The 21,412-nt window shown below is 27.9% G+C and overlaps 1 protein-coding gene and 1 long non-coding RNA gene across 2 annotated transcripts; both read left to right on the top strand.

Moving 5' to 3' along the window:
• Window positions 1-5,421: 5,421 nt before the first annotated feature.
• LOC130807366 (homeobox-leucine zipper protein HAT22-like) lies at window positions 5,422-7,429 on the top strand. The gene is made up of 3 exons (XM_057672551.1): window positions 5,422-6,001; window positions 6,113-6,192; window positions 6,754-7,429. The coding sequence occupies exons 1-3, from the start codon at window positions 5,570-5,572 to the stop codon at window positions 7,052-7,054; spliced, it is 813 nt and encodes a 270-aa protein (XP_057528534.1). The 5' UTR covers window positions 5,422-5,569; the 3' UTR covers window positions 7,055-7,429.
• Window positions 7,430-19,263: 11,834 nt separating this feature from the next.
• On the top strand, window positions 19,264-20,610 carry LOC130807365 (uncharacterized). The gene is made up of 3 exons (XR_009040575.1): window positions 19,264-19,451; window positions 19,674-19,732; window positions 20,275-20,610. It is a non-coding gene; the product is annotated as an uncharacterized LOC130807365 (long non-coding RNA).
• Window positions 20,611-21,412: the final 802 nt, after the last annotated feature.

The following is a 21,412-nucleotide window of genomic DNA, read 5'->3' as shown; positions in this document are numbered from 1 at the left end:
CATGTTTTTACTTAGTCACTTTATTATTTTACATTATTTCAGAAAAAAGCCCTCTAATTCATCATAGAGGTTATGAATCCTCTCAGATTATAATTGTTCATCAACAAATGAAGCAACTAAACATGCTATAAAAAAACATGAAGAAACAGTAGAAGAACATCAACATAAACAAAACCCCAAAACATCAACATAAACCAGAAGAACATCAACAGAAGAACAGAACATTAACAAATTTCAGCAAACATAAATAAAAGATCAACATAAACCAGTAGCAAACAGCAACACAAAAACCAGCACCAAAATGTCAAGTATAATTCTAAAAAACAAAAAACAGAATAGCCTTACAAGCATCAGACACGTTTTTTAGGTTTTAATTTAGCCCTAGAAGCAATAACGTCTTCGGAAGTGTCAGGAACAACCAAATCGAGTTGATCTTCTTTCGCATTAGGTGGAGTTGAGGGATTTAATTCTGATGGAGAGTCAAACATCCATTCAACAATTGTTGGTGGTGGTTTCTTTTCAACAAAAGGAGAAAAAGGTGGAGATTCATGATACATAGATGTAGCATCATCTTCAAGAGACTTGTGATATGCCTCAAGATTTTTTTTGACCATTTTAAAATTTCATTTGAGTATGAATGTAAACGATCATGAAAGGAACAAGAACAGAATTCACCCTACTCACAGAGACCATCATAAAGAAGCGAAGGAATTGAAGAATCACTCTTAGATTCGTTGTTTTCCATCTCAAAAAATTAAAGCTTCAATAAGGTAGTAATGGCAGATGAAGGAATAGGGGGCATGCAATTTCGAAACTTTGCCAAAAATCACAAAACGAACCTCAAAATGTTGAGAATTAAACGATCTATATTTGGTCCAGTTAAATTGAACTAAAATGATCAAGAAACAAGGGGGAGAGATGTAAAAAACCATGAAAATTGTTGTTTGAGGAGAGAGAGAACTATAAAAAATGGGAGGGAGAAGGGGAAAGTAATCAAGGGAAGAAATGAGTGACACAGGCCCTAAAAGATTTTTAAGATTCCAAAGCAATAAAACTGGGTACAATAAGGGGTAAGGGGGGATTTTAAGGGGTAAAAATGGAAAAAAAAATTCCGAAAATGAAAAGTACTCTAAAGTGGAGAAACATATGAAACTACCCGTTATAGTTAGGTGGAAAAACATAACGGAGGAAGTAACATCATATGGCATATATTTAGTAACATTGAAAAATATGTCACTAATTATTATATCCAGTGTAAAAATATGTTATGTTGTAGTATTAGGAAATCTTTATTAACTATTTTCTCTCTATTATTCCGTTATTAACTCACAAATTGACCAAAAATTAACTCACTCAACCTAAACCCTTAAACCCCGTGTCATCGCATAAGAAATCAGGAGAACAGACAAGTGGTTATTACATTGCTATCCTTTAGTTTTAATTAGTTATCATTCGTTATCAAGCTATATTATCATAGTTGCATTTATACTGTATTGTCTATGTTTCTACACTTGATTAAGATTAATCATCTTTTTGTTTTGTCGATACTTCATGCTAACTATGTGAAACGCCTTTCTTTTTTTCAAGATTTTACGGTAGGTAAGACGAATAATCATCAAATTCAATATATGACTTGTCAAGACCAATTTGGTTGATCAGTATGCTCGCTTTGAAAAATTGTATCGGTAAAAATTCAATAATGTGACTCAAGTTCGACTCCGATTCTGACTTTGTCTTAATATTTAACTCTATATTTTATTTTATTGAAGAAAAAAAGAATAGGGTGGATCGGAGGAAGGGAGTTGCGTAAAGGAGGTGTGGAAAGAAGAGGACACAAGTGAACAAACATCTAGTCAATCTAAGAGTGGAACGTATAATTAAGCTTAGGCAGAAAGAATTAAAGCATACGAAATCTGGCTTGGGGTTACCTGTTATTAATTGGTACAAAATGATGTGAGAGACTATGAGCAATACTAGTTTTATGAAACAATACTTTATTTACTAATTTTTATGATATAAAATTAATTAAGATATATAGTATTTTTAATTATAATAGATAATTATCAGATTATATATGAATTATTTATGTAAAATAAATTTTCATAAAAATATTTTTGTAATAAATTAAGAAAAGAAAATAATTTTGAAATACTTTTTCATAGATAATACTATATATTACTTACATGACTATATTCAAAAAACTACACACATTAAATACATTACACATTAATGTTTTAAGTAAATAATTAGAATAAGATATTAGTAAAATAAATTTATAATGATAATGCTATCACATATGTTTGACAAGTTTAAAATAATTAAATAAATTAATTAAGTTATATGTTAATTATTATAGTAAAAACATATGTTTTCTAGGTTGAAAACTTATTTTATGGTTTTACAAAGACATTCAACATTTAAATTATTTTTAATTTGTTAAAATTTTCAATTGTTTCTATTCAATTACTTATAATCTACATTGTTTAGTGCGTGATTTTATGATTATGATTTATATATATTAGTAATATATATCTCAATCTAATAGTAATTTGAGTCTTATTAATACTTTAACAATTTTTAAAATAAATCAAGTTATTGTTTCAACATGATTAAGGAGTCATATAATTACTTAATTATAATTATATAATTAGTAATTTTTTATTTAAATAATTCATAAACCATGCTTGGCAAGGAATCTATCTAGTATATGAATATTATTATTTGTTGAAATCTAATTTGTAATATTCTTTAAAATTGGCAAATGGAATAAATCTTAAGAGAATATATCAATGAGATTTAAACAAATTTACCTATTTTTAAATCTAAACCTATACACTAGCTACGTGCATAGATTAGAAAATTTGTGTGTATAATATATATATATATATATATATATATATATATATATATATATATATATATATATATATATATATATATAATTTAAAAAGCTTAAACCATTTGATTCCGTGAATGTGATTGGAGGTCTAAATTTTTAAACCTTATTAGCTCAAAATTGATAAATTGAATCCATTATAAACATTAAAGAAATTAATAGATGTGATTTAGTCCAATCCAAACGCAGCTATAAGAATTGAGGCTATGAGGCTATGACCATCTCTAAATTAATACTTACTAGTAAGACATGAAACTATTGGTGTCGCACAATTAATGCCTCCGTTCATGGCAAAAGCAAAGATCACAAAAAATCCTTGGTTATGCAAAAAGCCAGACATAAAAGGGATAAAGTTTTTGTATTATAATTGATAACCTTGTAGAACAAACTACTCCTCCCTTATCTAACTACTACTTGCACCAAAACAAAACAAAACAAATCTTGGTGCAAAATTAGTGAAAAGACGGTGGGGTAATTCTTTAGATTTGGTAAATCTCTTTTCTCCTATACTCTGCTCCCTATCAGATTAAATTGTATAGATAAAAATTAAAATAAGAAAAAATAAAAGAAATTAATAAAATATTGAAAAGAAAGTAGTGGAAATACGATCTAAAATAAAACTGTAATAATAAAATTAAAAGACGAAATATATTAAAAATATGACAATTTTTTAGAGTGTGATCAAAATATTTTTTATTCACGAGTTAAGTTTTTCCTAAAAGTTTAATTGTTTTTTTACGTTGGAACAATTATTTTTAATGTCATTATCCAGCAGCGAAAATAATTAATCAATAGTCATCATTTACTGATTTGCATTGTGGACTTAATTAATTGAGCTCTATCTAGGAAATAAATTTGATTTCTTCATGAGTGAGTATGCATATATGTATACAGTAACTTATTTTTCTTGGTTAATAATTCTATTATGAGGTCATTTAATTATTAATAAATATATAGTGAGTCAAAGGAATAATTATATCTACCATTAAATATGAGAGTTATTCTATATACACAACTAAATCCAATAGGAAATGTGTATCGTGGAAGATTTAGGTTACTAATGAATTATGCTATTATATATTTTAAGTTACTTAAAATAATTATTTCACATTGATTGATTTTATTAAAACTTAAATTATTAACTTCTTTTTTATGATTTTTTTTAATAAAAATCTGCTTTCCATATTCGTTTCATATCATATCTTTAAATTTGGTAACGTTAATAAGCTAGGTCTAACAAACTGAATTACTTAAGATATATACAAATAATAATGTGTGTCATATAACACATAAATTTTATCCTGAAATATTTCAAAGCAAAATTGTCATTTGACACATAAAAAAAAGAAAACAATTTCACATGCAATTAAAAACAATAGTACAATTGTTTCACAAATTTGTGTCTAAATATTTCTCCCTTTGTCTCTAAAATTTGTTACATTGTATTTGTTACATTAATCCAATCGTTAATTTCATTAATTATACATAAAAAATTGATATTAATAATTGTTGCATTGAGACGAATCAAACAAGATCCTACTTAATTATGTTTTAACATGTAAATTAATAATAAAATGCAAATAAAGACTAATTAATGAATTATGCCTAAAAATCAACTGTTGCAAAATATTAGGGGCAAAGGGAAATCTAATTAAGTAGTGATAGATGTCAAATATAATATCTCTAGCTAGTCGACCAAATTATTATTTTTGCATGTAAATAACTCAGACAATTTAATTTTATATTTAAATAAGTTGTATTGAAGTCGATCTATACTGAATTTCAATTACTCGTGTTAATTTGGACAATCTAAATAACAAGTAATGATATAAACATTATCATCATTATCATCATACCTAGTGTATTCCGTCTATAGAAAATTATAAGTACGGTCCGGGGAAGAAAGGCGGCAACTCATACTCTTATACAGAGCCGTCTTGAAAAATTTAGACCATGTGCAAAACTTTTATTTTGCGCCTTATTTATAGTAAATATATTTATTTTATTAATTAACTTAATAAATTTTTTTAATTAATTTTTTATATACAGGAGAAAGATAGAGTCTTATAGAATCAATCACCTCGCATGCCCTCAAAAATCTTCCCGACCTTAAAAAAATAATGATGGAAACAAAAATAGAAAAGGTTGAAAGAAAAAGGCAATGAATGAGTAGTAAGTTCCCATGTTAAAGAGGGGAGGGAGGGGTGGACAAAAGCAAAGACTCATCAGCTGACGAATCAACCTCTTGCTCATGATGTGTTTCCCACTGCCATGTGATTTGTGATCCATCCATTCCACGTATGACCCCAAATTCATCCTTCCTCTTCTTCCTACACATTTTCTCATCCCTTCTTTTTCTTTCTTTTCCCTTTTTTTTCAAAAAAAATAATTATTCATGGTTTTGTTTGGTATATTAATAATGATGGTAAAAGGTAAGGTGGGCCTCCTGTTTCAAATGGTCAACCTATGTAAGAGAGATAAAGAACCAGATTCGTCTACTCCTTAAAAATCCCAAAACCCCCTAATTAAGTCTAATAAAAAAAATAAAAATAATATTTTTTTCATTGTATTATTAATCTCATTCACCCACCCATTTCATTCTACCCCCACACAACTCTTATTAATATTTCCTCCCTCATTTCCTCCCAAACCAAACTCCCCCAAAAAATAAAAATGGTTTCTCCTTCAGAAGATCAAGCTCTTACCTTAGGCTTAGGAATCTCATATTCAACAAAAACAATCATGAGTAAAAATAATCCAGTGAAGCAGCCTCATGTGATGGTGTATGATCATGAACCGTCCTTGGCTTTAAGTTTATCAGGTGAAACGTATCAGACGGTTGAAAGGAAAGTGATGATTGATCATCAAGAACCACCGTGTAGTGTTAGCGTGGCTTCTTCTCTCTCTAACGTCGTGTCAGTTAAGAGAGAGAGGGAATCTGCAAGTTCTGATGATTTGGAAATTGAAAGAGGTTCTTCTAGAATTAGTGATGAAGATGAAGATGGTAGTGGGCCCACTAATACTCCTAGGAAAAAACTTCGTCTTACTAAAGAACAATCTGCTCTTCTTGAAGAAAGTTTTAAACAACAAAGCACTCTTAATCCGGTATTTTATTTTTTTATTAATTCTTTGATTATTTGTTTATTTAATTAATCAATTGAATTCTTTTTAATTATATTGATCTGATATTTATTTATTCTGAAAATCTAATTGCAGAAACAAAAACAAGCCTTAGCCGACCGATTAAACTTACGCCCGCGTCAGGTAGAAGTCTGGTTCCAAAATCGAAGGGCTAGGTATGTTCCAATGTTCCTAAATATTATTTCATTTTAACTTATTTTATTGAAATCTATTAAACGAAAAACAATTGATGATCAAATTTTTATACGCTCTAATTTTTTTTATCTGTTTACTCTTTGTAAACATTTTAAATCAAATTTTATGCCTTTATAGTTTTAAATATTAACTATCAATTCTCATGGATCTATATAAAAAAATATTTATGTGAAATTTTAATAATTTAAAATTATTTGATTTTTTAAATTTGCATTGAAATCTGCTTAAAAAATAAATGTAAAGAACAAATGAAAATAGAAAAAATATTTTTTTATACCATTATAAATATTTTTCTAATCTATATATATATCAGGTGCATAGATTTAAATTACAAATCAATTAAATTTAATGAAATCAAATAAATACATTAATATAATCATGTTTCAATAAATAAATCAATTTTATAAATTAAATTTATGCAGCTCGGATGAAATTAGAAAAATCTTAGTTAGAAATAACAATCAAGAGAATCATAGTATAGAAGAATTAAATTAAAGATTTAAAAAATGGAAAACGTGCAGGACAAAACTAAAGCAGACAGAAGTTGACTGTGAGTATCTGAAGAAGTGTTGTGAAACACTGACGGATGAGAACAGAAGACTACAGAAGGAGTTACAAGAATTAAAAGCGTTGAAATTAGGACAACCTTTTTACATGCAACTACCAGCAGCAACACTTACCATGTGTCCTTCATGTGAAAGAATTGGTGCCGGCGTTAATCCTGCTTCTTCAACTAATCCATCCACTAATTCTAAAACTATTGGGATTAAATCTCATTTTAATTATCCTCCTCAACAAATCCGTCCTCTTCTCGTTGATTAATTAATTAATTATCCTTTTAATTAATTCATCATCTTATCAAAATTAATTACTCTTATATTATATTATAGGGATTAATTAAGCTAATAAGTTTCTTTTCTTTTTTTCTTTTTTTGGTTTTTTATATTACAGCTCAATTATGGAGTAATTGATTAAGATTAATTAATTACTAATTAGTTAAACATACCACCCTGCCGTCGACTGATCTTTTTCTCAGTTCTGGCCGGCCTATCATTTTTTCTGTTTGTTTCTTTTTTTCTTATGGGTATTTTTTTCTGGAAATAGGAAAAGAGAAGAAAATTCAAAAAAAAAAAGGGAAAAAAAGGAAAGAGAAAAGATTTTTAGTGTAAAAATTTTTAGCTTTTTTTTTTTGAAAAATAGAAATTACTGATCCGGGTGTGGATCTTTCTGTGTTTATCTTTGTAAATATTTTATCATGATGAAGATAATATATCAATATCAAAAATATTATTTTTAGTATTATTTATTGTTATTTTATTTTGAGTAGGATATTGGGATCAATACATATTAAAAGTTTAATATTTAATAGTTATGGTCTTTAATAATATATTGAGTAACTAGTTGCCAATATTAATGTTTTGCTTTGAGCCTCTAAAATTTCAGGGTTGACCCTACATACTCGTTATATCTAAATGTAGAAGCTATAATCTAGATCTGTTTGGATGACTACAAAGCGTCATATTCTTAATAAAAAAAAATAATGAGATTGCAGCTAATTAAAGTTGTAATAAAATGTTATTAATTATATAATCTTTGTTTGTTGTTATGATTGAATTATGTCGTTAATTATCACTATCTCAGGATAGCTTTTAGTTTTATCTAATTTAGTTTATAGGCTAAGTTTGTTTTGTTGGGATCTCAATTTATTTCCAGTTTGTAGTCAATTTAGTTTAGCTACAGATTCTGACAAACCGTTGTCTCCATCTACCTTAGGAACATCTTCTTTAGATCCTCAACACCCCAACAACTCAATTATTGTACAATTACTCATTATTATTTCTATTATTTTAAATAAATCTTTTCAACTACTTGATCTCTCTTCTATTTAATTTCATAATTATTGAATTAAATAAATTTAGGTTTGCAATAACAAGCTAAGCATGTGATTGACTGATTTCCAAGAATGGAAACTTTTAGATTTTTTTAGATGTTCCTCTTGCTACATATATTACCCAAAACTATTATAACTAAAAAAATCTATTAATCATTAGTTTAAAGGGTGGAGCAAAGATTATAAGAATCCTATTTACTTTTTAAAGTTTAGAAATTTGAGATTTTTGGTTAACTTTTAAAAGTAAAATAATCGGGATTAAAATTTTTGTGAAAATATAACTTTGTAAGTTTCAACCATTTTCAATATCGATCTCGGGCGGCTTTTCAAAAAAGAAAACCTATTTATTGATCTCCTCATTTTCTCATGATCTTTTGTTAATTTTACATACAATTAATACTAATTTTTATGAAAGTTATGTAAAAATCAAATTTAATTTGCATAATATACTATCAATAATTAATAGTACTACTCAAAAAATATTTTTTATATAGTTGACTCTAATTGATTAATATTAATTAGAATTAAGTACAGAAAAATCGAATTTAAAATTAGTAGAAAAAATGGAATGATTTGTTTAGTATACATGATAGTATTTGTTTTTTATAATGATGATTTGTGGAGGAAAGAAGAAAACATTTAACGATGGCGGTGGGAAAAAGGTTCAAAAAATGAAAGAATAAATGGGAGTGGAACAGTAATTGTATAATACTCCTAAATGAAAATAAGCAAACAACCTATAAAAAAAAAAAAAAGAAAAAAAAAAGGGTAAAGAGGATTGCACAATCAGGAATCACGATACAGACATCATGACTCTCGGGTTTCCTCTAAAGTCTGAATCAAAGGCTTTGTTTCTAAATGATTATAAAGTACGACCGACTTTGTTCTATTGTCTGTCAAATTGTCACCTCCTTTATATTCTTCTGCTTCAAGTTATAATTCCTTTATTCTAAAATACTTATTAAATTATAGTTATTGATTTATTATTGAAGTTTTTTTTTATATTGAAACTAATATCTAATAAAAATATAGTTAAGTGAAAATTTGTTTGAATCGTTTAATCGTATACTTATGTAATATTAAATTTTTATAATTCTTGGATTTTCATATTTCAATATATAAATGATCAAAATTACTCATTGAATTGCGTAAAAATTCAAATATAGCAAATATAATAGAACGGAGAAACGAAGGAAGTATTTTCTCCTATCTGAAATACTTGTTACATTATGGTTATTAACACTATTTATCGTTTAAGTTTGTTTTATATATTGTAGCTAATATATAAGGAAAAATATAGTCAAAGGAATAGAGAATTATCTTTAAGGTAATGGCCGTTAGTGTTCTAAATAGAATTATTCCATGATTTTAATGCAAATTATATTAATAATGCAATAATTAATACTCATTTTTCACCAATATTATGATTTTAATGCAAATTACAATATTAACAATTAATTATTATTTGCTTTTATCAAATATTTATACTAACTTCATTTATACAATTGTTAGGGTTGTATGCATGTGTTATTACCATCTTTTTAATATCATCTTCCTATTATTATTCACATTAATTTTCACATACATCCTCTACAAAAACATCAAAGAAAAAATAGAGAAAAGGACAAGTATTTAATGAATATTTTGTTATTATTGAATTTCAACATTAAAGATTTATATCTGTTTTACAAATACAAAATTCACCAATACTTATTATAATGACTACTTATTTGATATTAATTATTGATTTTGAGTTTTGTGCTTGTAAATACTGTTTGATTTAATTTTTTTTCTATTGTTAATCATTCAGTTTAAGTGAATAAGTAATGTTATTATTCCTATCGATTAAAAGTAGTGCTATTGTTATTATGCCAATTGTTGTTTTGCCAATTTTCTTCTTAATAAATAGTTGTATTTTTTTAGGTTACAAAAAGTTGTAATAGGAAGTCAATGAAAATCAAATTAAAATTTGGCAAATGTTATATGTAGCCCTGGGCTACATATAACCATTAATGCTAATAAGATTCTTTTATATTCTCCATATCACCATTAAGGCAAATGATATTGATTTTTTTTTTTTTCAATATAAGAGTAATAAATTACTTTAATTTTGTGGTGAACAACTCATCCGAATTATTAATAAACTTGTCAAAGATTCCATTGAAATTAGTCCATGTACATTTATTATAGGAATTTGCTAATTTTTATACATAGCCCTATATGAAAAAACATATTCGTTTGAGATCTTTATAGATTCATCTCAATATATATACTTTCTAAATATCAACTTTTTAAAACTTATAAGAACCTACAATTAAAATTATTTGACTTTTAAATTTATAGGAAAAATAAATAAAAAAAATAAGACATTTAATCAATTCAAATTTTGTTTGCAAAATATAACATTTATCACCACTGAGACAAGACGGTCGTTGTATTTGGAAGGAGATGAGTTGATTACTCAGTAAAGAGTGGCCGGATTTACATAGTCAAAAATTTTAAATGAATAAAAAAATACATTTTATTAGGTGATCATCACTGAGTTAGGTGGTGAAGTGAGGTCAAAGATCCTAATTGAAAGAAATTGGCCACAATTTTTGGTCATTAAACATTGTAACCGTGTTTTACGGGCAATTCTTATGGTATATGGTAGTTGATGCAATATGACCCATGAATTTAGTCTATGAGTCTATCTTACGAATTTCTTTCATTAATTTTGACCTCTAAATGAATTTCTTACAACAACAAAAACGAGTAAAGAATTATGCGACAAATTAAATCAATAGTTTTCACACACACACGTATACATATATATATATATATATATATATATCATAATAACACTTCACAAGATTCTTATAGAGTTATTTTGGAATTGAAATTCTTTTATTAAAATTTAGAAAAAATAATCAAATTTTGTCTCTATAAATATTTAAAAAAAAAAAAAAAACTATTAATTAAAAATTTTTTAATCGGTCTTAAGTAAAAATTTAATTATGTCAAATCATATATATTCATTATTTGATTTGTCTTAATACTTCCTCCGTTTCATTATACTTGCTACATTTGAGTTTTACGCAATTCAATGTGCTATGATTTGTCTTAATACTTTCTTCGTTTCATTATAATTGCTACATTTGACTTTTTAAGCAATTTAATGTGCTATTTTGTTCATTTATATAATGAATTATACACATTTAAAAATTATAAAAAGTTAATACTATGAAAGTATGCGATTAGACGATACAAACAAGATACCACTTGACACATTAGCCGCAAAATATAAAATAAGCTTGAACGATGAATAGTACACATAACCGAAATGCAGCGATTATTTCAGAACGAGGGAAGATGTTAATATGAAGGGACTATAATTTAAAAATATATATATTTTTATAACTTAAAATACTAAGATTAATGAATAACATATTATGATGTGTAGCATTTTACTAATTTTTTTGACAGTATAAATACTAGATAAAAACTAACTTTAGTTTATTGTTGAGAAAGTTATCAATATAGAATGAATTATTTTTATTTGGGTTTATGTACGAGATATTAAGAATCTCATTTAATTAAGCTTATTATAAAAGTTTTGTCAAATATTTATTTTTGTTACCTATATTAATTAATATCGATAAGAAATCACTATCTCCAAAAGAATATTAAGAGAAATATTATAATTTAAGTTGATTAAATGAGGTAATTAATGTCTATTATTATCTAAGTTAGACAAATTGTTTTATTTAACCGATGTTTTAAGTTGCTTTTAATAAAATAAATCGTTGAAAAATAAAGTAAATGGACAAAAGGAGTGTTAAAAAAAAAGAAAAAAGAAAAAAGGGTGTATTAGAACCCAAAATATAAGGGTGGTGCTATCCGTAGAAATTAGAAAAAGGAGATAAAAAGGAATAGGAATAGGAATAGGAATAGGAATAGGAATAGGATTAGGTAAGGTCAAGGGTGAGATAATGATGATAATAATGATAATTGAGTTGGAGGTTATGAGAAAGAGGTTAGGTCACGTGTATGTGTCCCCGTTTTCAGACCTTTACTTTACTAATGTGTGAGTGTGAGTGTGAGTGCCCACTGTTTTTAACCACTAATTAGAGGCGTGTTCTCAAAGAAAGGAACTAATATATCTTCGTGTTTATTTTGATCATCCATTTATTTTTAATTTGTTTAATATTCGTCTTTTCTCTATTCTCTATGTATGTTTTTATATTCCTTTTACTTTTCGATTTAATTGTTGTATTTGCACACAATTCTTAATATCTCTAATTATATATAATATCTTTAATTTAAATTTATAGAAATTTGATATTAATTATCTCTAATTATATATAATATCTCACTTGACTAAATTTTAACTTATAGATTAAAAACTAATCACAAATTAAGAGAGATGAATAAGTAGTGTCATTTTGCCTAATGTTGTAACTAATATGGAACAGAGGAAGTAATTATAAGTCTATTTTTAAAATCGGATTGAATTAAATCAGCTATAAAATTTGGTCAATATCGAATTTATTTTGATCACCTTACACTACTACTTATGTTTTACTATAATAAAATTATAAATTTAATAATGATTTTCCAAATCTTTTAAGATTCAGTTTGATTTGTAAAATTTTAATAATTTTTTTTTAATAATTCATTATATTATAAATTATATTTATAAATACTTGCACCAAAACTATTTTTGCACAATTCATCATTGTATGATAATTTACATATTTCGGCTATTATAGGAGAAAAAACATAGCTGTGTGGGATTATGGTTTATTTGTCTCGTCGCATATTTTCATAATATTAAATTTTTATAATTTTTAGTTATATAACTCTAAATATAAATAATCTAATAAATACAATTAAATTAAAAAAAATGTATTTGGTGCAAGTACTGTGTGACAAAAATAACTAAAAATAATATCTATATCTCAAAAATAGTACTATAGTAGGAATGAAGATTGAAGGTGTGTCAAAAGCTGACAAATCACAGCACTATACCCACGTGAGATACGCCCCGCTCGCTCTACACTACTGGTCCCTTGCCGTCGTCACGCCCCACGTGACTTCCTCCCCCACCATTTTTACTTGTATTTCTCGCCTCCCCTCGTTGATCCTCTATTATCCGTTCCACTTTGTTTTGCTTCTCTTTTATTACGGAGTTGTCAACTTTCCTATTCATACTAATAATTACTATGTATACTTATCCATTCAAGGATGGGGGGTGCGTTACAATTACATTAATGCTTTTGTATACTTTTACTCATTTATTATTTATTTTTAAATAAGATATTATCTAATAACTGAAATTAATTTTAATAATTAACTTGATCATTTGATTATTTTATATAAAAACTATATGTTGAAGTTGTGTCAAGTATTAAATCATCTTGTATGAAAGCTCACTTTCATCACCTTATTACTCACAATATGACATATGCACCAAGGGTGCCTCAAACGGGGCACACTATAGCTGATAATGAAAACTGCTCGTTTGAATATCTATATAGTGCTTGTTAGAGCAGCTTAGTGCAGGGCCAATATTGGCTTTTTTGTTTGCTAAAACTTGATGGGCATGCACTATACTATTGCTACGGTTATTCTAATGATTTAGTGGATACTAATACAAAAAGAGAAAATAAGGTTGAAAAAACCTTGAGCCTCTTCTAATATTTTATATTATCTATAATACTCCCTCCTATTCATAGAGAATGAGACATTTGAGTTTTGCACCAAAACCAAGGAGGGGTGGGAGACTACTTAAAAGTGTGTGGAAAACTCTCTTTTTCCATAAAGGGCATTGATATTTATGTGTTATTGTGTTGTTGTAGTAAGGGTAACAGGGTAAAAAAGAATGACAAAAATAGATTGGGACATTTTCAGTTAATTGACCCAATAATAAAATGTCTCATTCTTGTTTATTTTTTTTTGTTTATATGTGAGAAATTACTGCTAAAAGTAATTAGAATTTCATGAAAAAAAACATTAAATGCTCAAAACCAATCCACTTGTTAGAAATTCACGACAAATAATAATATAAAAAATTATTTAATCTAGTAGCTAGACCTAGATTATATTGACGGAATAACATAATTACTTATCTGTTATATTTAATTTTATACTTCTAATATTTATATAATTTATTTACTTATTTGTATATACATATATTTTACAATAATTAAAGTTGTAGAATTTCTAATTAAAGTTGTATAATCAACATAATTAGATATAGAATTTCTAAAGATTTATAAGGGTAAACCCTTGTCCAAGTAAAACTTAATGAAAACCACTACAATGATTTATATGATGCCATAAATAGAATACAACTTTGTTAATATAATCATAATCTGATGTCTTTTTCTGTATTATGTACAACTCGTGATTCTAGCCATGACATATGCCTAACCTTTACGGTCATATATTTGAACAAAGCAAATCCAAGGGCTAGAAAGGGCAGATCCTTGAGAATCAACGTGTAAGATTGCTTATGTTATGATGAGCAATAGACATACGTTATTGACACGATAACTTTTAAGTAGAGGGACCCTTAACTTGATAGGAAGATCTAATGTGGTCCATACCATATTATATACTTTTATTTCAATTTGATTTTTCATTGATTAAAAATAATACAAATATTAAAAAGTTAAATATAAAATATAACAACATTATTTTAAAGGAAAAATTACCCAAAATAATTTAACTTTTTCACGATTTTTCTACAATAATCTTATCTATTGATTAAATATGAATAATTTCAACTTTAAGGGGTATTTTCCTAAAGAATGCCCGGTAACCGGATGACTTGCTATAGCAAGTTTAAAGTTTTAGAAAAAAAAGATAAATTAAAATAAAATGTCGAAAAAAAATGTAAAAAATGTTGAAAAAAATTTATGATTTTTTTATTATTCAAAATTTTTAATGTAAATTTCTAAAATTTTACTCTAATTTTAAATTAAGTTCAGTTAATTTTTTTGGTGAATTACCTGTTATAGTAGGTCATCGGGTTACCCAAGCTTACTCTAGGACTAAAGTTGGGATTATTTATGGTTAATCAATATGTGAGATTATTGTAGAAAAATCATGAAAAGGGTGGATTATTCTAGGTAAATTTTCCTATTTCAAAATATAAATAAAATATAAGACTAAAGATATGATTAAGTGGTATCTATAGGTAAGTAGAATATTAGTATAATATTATATTTTATATTTTATATTATTGTGATTTAGTTTCCTTAAGTTCAATATTTCGTAATATTTTGTTTCCTTATTTTAGTCCTTATCTCTTGTATAAATAAACGTGTTCCTTTCATTGATAATTTAAATACAAATCAAGTATTCAAAACCCAAATCAATTTTTATTTCCGCATTATGATTTTCTATATGGTATCAAAGCCGTAAGGTTTTCTTGGACGGAAAAATTCTATCGGTATTTTATCATTGATCATAATCAACCAAAATCGATCCAAACAAAAAGCAAATCAAATCAAAACCAATCGAACCAAACCAAATCAAAAACAAAACCAAACCAGGACCATGATTTTAATGGCACAAATGGAACAAATATTTCAATTTTTTCAAAAAATGACCAAAAAACTTGAACAACCATTCGAAATTGAAAAACTAAACTACCAAAATCACACCACGTGGTGTACACAAATGAAAACAGAGTTCAGTGATCGGGGGAGGCTCAACCATATCACCGCCATCTTTCCATCCACCACAAATCTACAATGGGTCCAAAATGATTGTATGGTGATCTCATGGATCATCAACAATATCGACCGAGACCTTGTAGAATATTTTCTTGACTACACTACCTCCGCTCGAGATTTATGGACAAGAATCTACTTCATTCTCGGACCAGTTCCGCTACCTCCCGTTGATGAGACCATTCAGCGTGAGGTCGCGAGGGGGAGATGTATGGTAGAAAAGACATCATCGAGATTTAATCCCTCGGAAAATCAAAAACCAAAAAAAAAACAAACCAAAACCAAGATTTAAAAGAAAACTCAAAAATTCTTAACAAAGGTACGTGTAATTTGCTAGGTGTCACTGATTCTACTACCACCACAATTCATGCTGAGTTTAGGGCCGAAAATAATGAGAAGAAGAGACTTAATTCTAATGAGAGTAACAGAGAAAGAAACAAGAAAAATGAGGGGCAAAAAATAACGGGCAAAAATAGTAGTCACCACCAGAGTTCAGACAGTAGTGGCCGAAATTCAGACAGCATGGAGAAGCCATTAATAGTAGAGAATTAATTTGGGAAAACAAATTTCAAATCTCAAGGAAAGTAAGAAAAGTGGTAATTGAGAAAGAATGTGAAGAATTTAGGGCAACAGAAAACATTTCATATACTTACTTTTGTACACACAAAGGACAAAAGCCAAAAATTCAAAAGAAAACCTACCCAAATTACTCATTCATGACACACGCCTTAAATCTCCCTCTCAAATCTTACTAAATATCCCTTCTTATAAAACCCACAAACCCAAAGTCCGACCCAATTAATAAAATAAAACAACCCGTTTTATTTCATGACCTTTTATCTAAATCCGAAAAGTTGAAAATCAACTATAAAAAATTCGCAGAAGAGATTATCAAAATTTCATTTGTAAAATCAAAAAATTGACTACCGGATTTTCTATTTTTGGCAATTTTCGATCTCGTTGATCCCAATACTAAACATGAGGATGAGGGGGGGCGTGTAGGAAAGTAGAATATTAGTAAAATATTATATTTTATATTTTATATTATTGTGATTTAGTTTCTTTAAGTTTAATATTTTGTAATATTTTGTTTCCTTATTTTAGTCTTTATCAATTAACTTATATAAATAAATGTGTTCCTCTCGTTGATAATTTAAATACAAATCAAGTACTCAAAAACTGAAATTAAGCTTTGTTTCCGTATTATGATTTCCTACAGTATTATTATGTCCCAAAATAATAATATATAAAATTTACTGAAAATACTAAAATGATGAATGAGACAGATTGAAACTGATACAGTGACTACAAACTATATATCATCATTTGATTGTATAAATATTTGCCTCAATTTGTGGGGGTGCTAACATTTAATGATGGAGGGAACCTTCGGGGAAGCATACCTGTTGATTAAGTAATGGTCGAAATACTCGCATTTTTATTTTTATTATTATAATTATGATTGTCATCACTATCGTCATTTTTATTTATCTTCCTTTTTCTTTTCCTTTATGAGAAAAATTAGCATTGGCTTTTCTAATCAAAGAAATGAAAGTGATTTATATAAATATTTACATGCATGATGCATGTATATATATGTATTTTCTTTTTTTTTTTCTTCATTATTTGCACCTCCTTTATTGAAAGTGAAAAGTGTAGAGATAAAAAATACCAAAAGGAAAAAAGAAAAGTAAAAGAAAGATGTTTTTATACCTTGTGAAAATATGCTCTTTTATATGGAATTTCTAGGTACTAATAACACTACCTTTTAGCATTTCCCACGTCATAAAATAGAAATTAAATGGACCACATCATATCAAATAAATCTCTCTGAAATAGAAGTTTATGATAGAAGTAGGGCTGTAAAAACGGGTTAAAAGGTCGGAAACAGGTCGGTCAAAAACAGGTTCGGTAAAAAACGGTCGGTCAAAAGCAGGTCGTATAAGTCTTTCGGTACCGGTCGGTATCGGTCGGTTTATTCGGTATCCGGTCGAATCCGGTTTTTTTCCTTGGCGGGTGTCGGTCGGTATGGGTCCGGTATTTATCGGTCCGGTCATTACCGGAAACAGGTCACATTCGGTCGGTCAAAAACGGTTTTTTGCAGGTCGTAATCGGTATACAGATCATAACCGGGCGGTCAAAATCGGTAATCGGTCGGTCACAATCGATATGCGGGTCTGAATCGGTCGGTCACAATCGGTCGGTATCGGTTCAGTTCAATTTAGTTGAACCGGGATTCAGTTCTGTTCAGTTCAGTTTTGGTTGGTATCGGTTCGGTTCAATTCAGTTAAACCGATATTCCGGTTAATTTGGTTGATATCGGTTCAGTTCAATTCATTTAAACCATGATTTAATTCAGTTCAATTATGTTCCAATTATTCTGTTCCAATTTGGTAAAAAATCGCATCGTGTTGCCTCATAATGTCATTGATCATGCGTTTATCCATGATGGGAATGATATATAGAAGGTGGAACCTCACATCAAGTTTTATAGATGTCGTTAGGTTATGAGTTTTATGACATCAAATTCAACTAATCAACTCCGTCTAAGTTAATTAATAGATCATAACATGTTAATTGATCGACTTGACCCTTGTTAGCCCATGGGTGTGTTATTTTAAGCTAATGTGATCAATCTATCTAATCAATCTAGCTGCCAGCGATCTAAGTTAATTGATTGGTTTTTCATTCTATTTCGTCCTATCTAAGTCAATCATGACAAGTTAACATGTAAATCCATCTACGTTGATATGTTTGATTTTAAATGAGGTTTTCGAAAACTAATCAACTCGATTTAAGTTAATTAATTTATTTGATCATAAGTCTAATTTTTCAACTTGATAAATCGATTATAATTAATTAATATATTTGATCATATCATGTTAATTATTTCTATTTGATAAATCAACTCGTGAATTATTCTAACGATTATCTTTTTGGGTGTAATTTATAGACTTTTCAATTTCAATATAGAATTATATAAATACCAATAACATTATAACATTGTTTTTTTTTTGGCAAATAAAATAATAGTTGCATAATTAGAAGTATATATATATATATTTTAGAAATAAGAAAGAAAGAAGTTTATTTATTAAAATTAAGAAGTTTATTTAGAAACCATTAAATCAATGAATTACTCATATTTTAAAAAAAAATTTAGTTGTAAAAAAAAAAAAAACACATAAGATTATCCCATTGGTGCACAACCTCAATACATGGATTGTCAACTTGGCAAAAGGCATGATAAATCATAACCCTTCATTTTGAAATCAATTAATCTAAACCATTGATTAAACATACTCTAATATATTTAAAAAAAAAAAAAAAAAAAAAACTAATATGAACCGTTAGATCAAGGGATCTAATCTAAACCGTTGATAAGCCCAAGTGTATTTCGCTAATTGCTCCGCGCCTTCTCTGATTCTCTCCCTAAAAACCTAAAAACCCTTAATCCTAATTCTCTGATACTCAGCAGCGCCGTCCCCTAACCCCTTCCCTTTTTTTCATTCTCTCTCTAAATCCCGCGCCTAATCCCTGCCGCTCCTCTCCAGCCAGTTCGCCACCGGCCCACCGCCACTCCTCTCCAGCCGGTCCAACCGTCCAAGTAAGTCTTCTTCCATTTTTTTTTTGTTCGATTTGTTTTTGTGTTTAATTTTATGGGTTTAATGTGTTCGTTTAGGGTTAGATTTAGGGTTTTTTGTATTTAATCTTTGTTTTTTGTGTTTAATCTTTGGTTTCTTATTCTTGTTTTCATACTTGGTTTCATGTTCTTGTTTTTGTTATTGATTTCAGTTTTTGATTTTGATGGAGATTTCATTTTATTCAGATTTTGTTGTTAGGGTTTTGTTTCTTCGGACGGAGCTGCAGTTTTCCACTCATTTCACTGTAAGATTCAAATTTTATAATTGTTTTCATTCAAGTATTGATTTTCTATCCTGTTTTTTTTTCCTACAATTTTTTGTCATTTTCGGATAATTTCATTGTTAAATGCTGCATTTTCGGATAATTTTCTATCCTGAGTTGATTGATTTTGTGTTGATTATATGGTTATAATTGGAATTGAAATTTTATTTTTTTAATTAATTGTTTGCAAGTTTTGATCTTGATTGAGTTTTATTATTATTTTTGTTGTTTTGAATTTCATTCATTAAGCTGTTGGACATGTCATAGGTGGTTATAGCGTGCTTTACGTGGAAATTGTGATTGGGTTTATCATCATTTTGGGATTTAAGTGTGTCATCTGTATAATTGTTGTAATTAGTTTGTTTGCTTTGGAGATATCTGTATAATTGTATAATTGTTGGGATTTAAGCGTGCTTTGCTTTGGAGACATGTCATAGGTGGGTTGTTTTCTGTCGTTTTTCCATCTCATGCTCTTAATCATAATACTCAGTATCTGAAAGTTGTTACTTTTATATGATCTTAAGGTACACTAAGTTTGGTGGAGCAGTTCCTTACAGATTATTGAAAGGCGGTGTCGCATTGAGGACTAGGAACAGGAGATCTAAGGTGGTGATGGAAGAGGAGGAAGAAGATGAAAGTGATGAAATGAGTTATACTTCTGAGAAAATTAAAGAAAAATGATGAAATGAGTTATACTTTTGCAATTTCTTATGCATAACTAAAATTTGGAAAAGACTTTTTGTGTAGTTAGGATTATTGATGTTTATATTATTGGTAGGGAAAAAATGTAATGGATCTATTTTAAATTTCGTCTAAACTATTAAATGAAATGAAAGTGGTTTATCAATTTCATAGGTTAATATTTTGTATTGGTTTATATTGTTATATGTTGATTTTAATACAGTATTAATTAGTCAGCAAATTAACCTGAACTTGGTACTTATATTGGTTGCAAAGTATGAACTATGTTTATGCAATTTTGCAATTTCTGAGTTTTGTAAAATTTATACTTAATTTTTTAGAAAAGAAAAAGGCTTTACTAAATTACTGAGTTAATATATATTAACTTATAATTTATATATTTATTTTATAAAAATTTATATTTAATTTAATTTTTATCATATAGAAATAATATAATTAAGTTTAATTTAATTATTTTATATAAAATTTTATTATATTTTGACAACTTAGAAGAATTATGTAGATAAGTTCGGTCCAAAACAGGTTCGGTACAAAACAGGTTCTAGGTTCGGTATAATACAGGTTCGGTACAATATAGATTCGGTCAAAAACGGTCGGTTAAAAACGGGTATTAAGCGGGTCGAAAACAGGTTTCGGTCTGAAAACAGGTTCGGTATCGGTCGGTCACGGTATGATAAAAACAGGTCGAAAACGGTTTTCGGTTTAAAACAGGTTCGGTACCGGTCGGTTTCGGTATGTGTAAAACAGGTCGGAAACGGTTTCGGTCACCATTCGGGTTCGTTAGCGGTCGGTATCTGGTCACTTGTATTCGGTCAAAAAGGGTTCGGTATCGGTTGGTAACAAGTCGGTAAAACAGGTTTCTGACCACATTTACAGCCCTAGATAGAAGCATGTATTGTTTTGTTTGTACTATATCCTTATCATAGATTCCAAATACAAGTACCAAAATTAATATTCTTC

Source organism: Amaranthus tricolor, chromosome 3, assembly GCF_026212465.1.
Source record: "Amaranthus tricolor cultivar Red isolate AtriRed21 chromosome 3, ASM2621246v1, whole genome shotgun sequence".
NCBI classification, from domain to species: Eukaryota; Viridiplantae; Streptophyta; class Magnoliopsida; order Caryophyllales; family Amaranthaceae; genus Amaranthus; species Amaranthus tricolor.
Note: the sequence above shows the minus strand (reverse complement) of the source record. Positions and strands in the feature narration are given on the sequence as shown.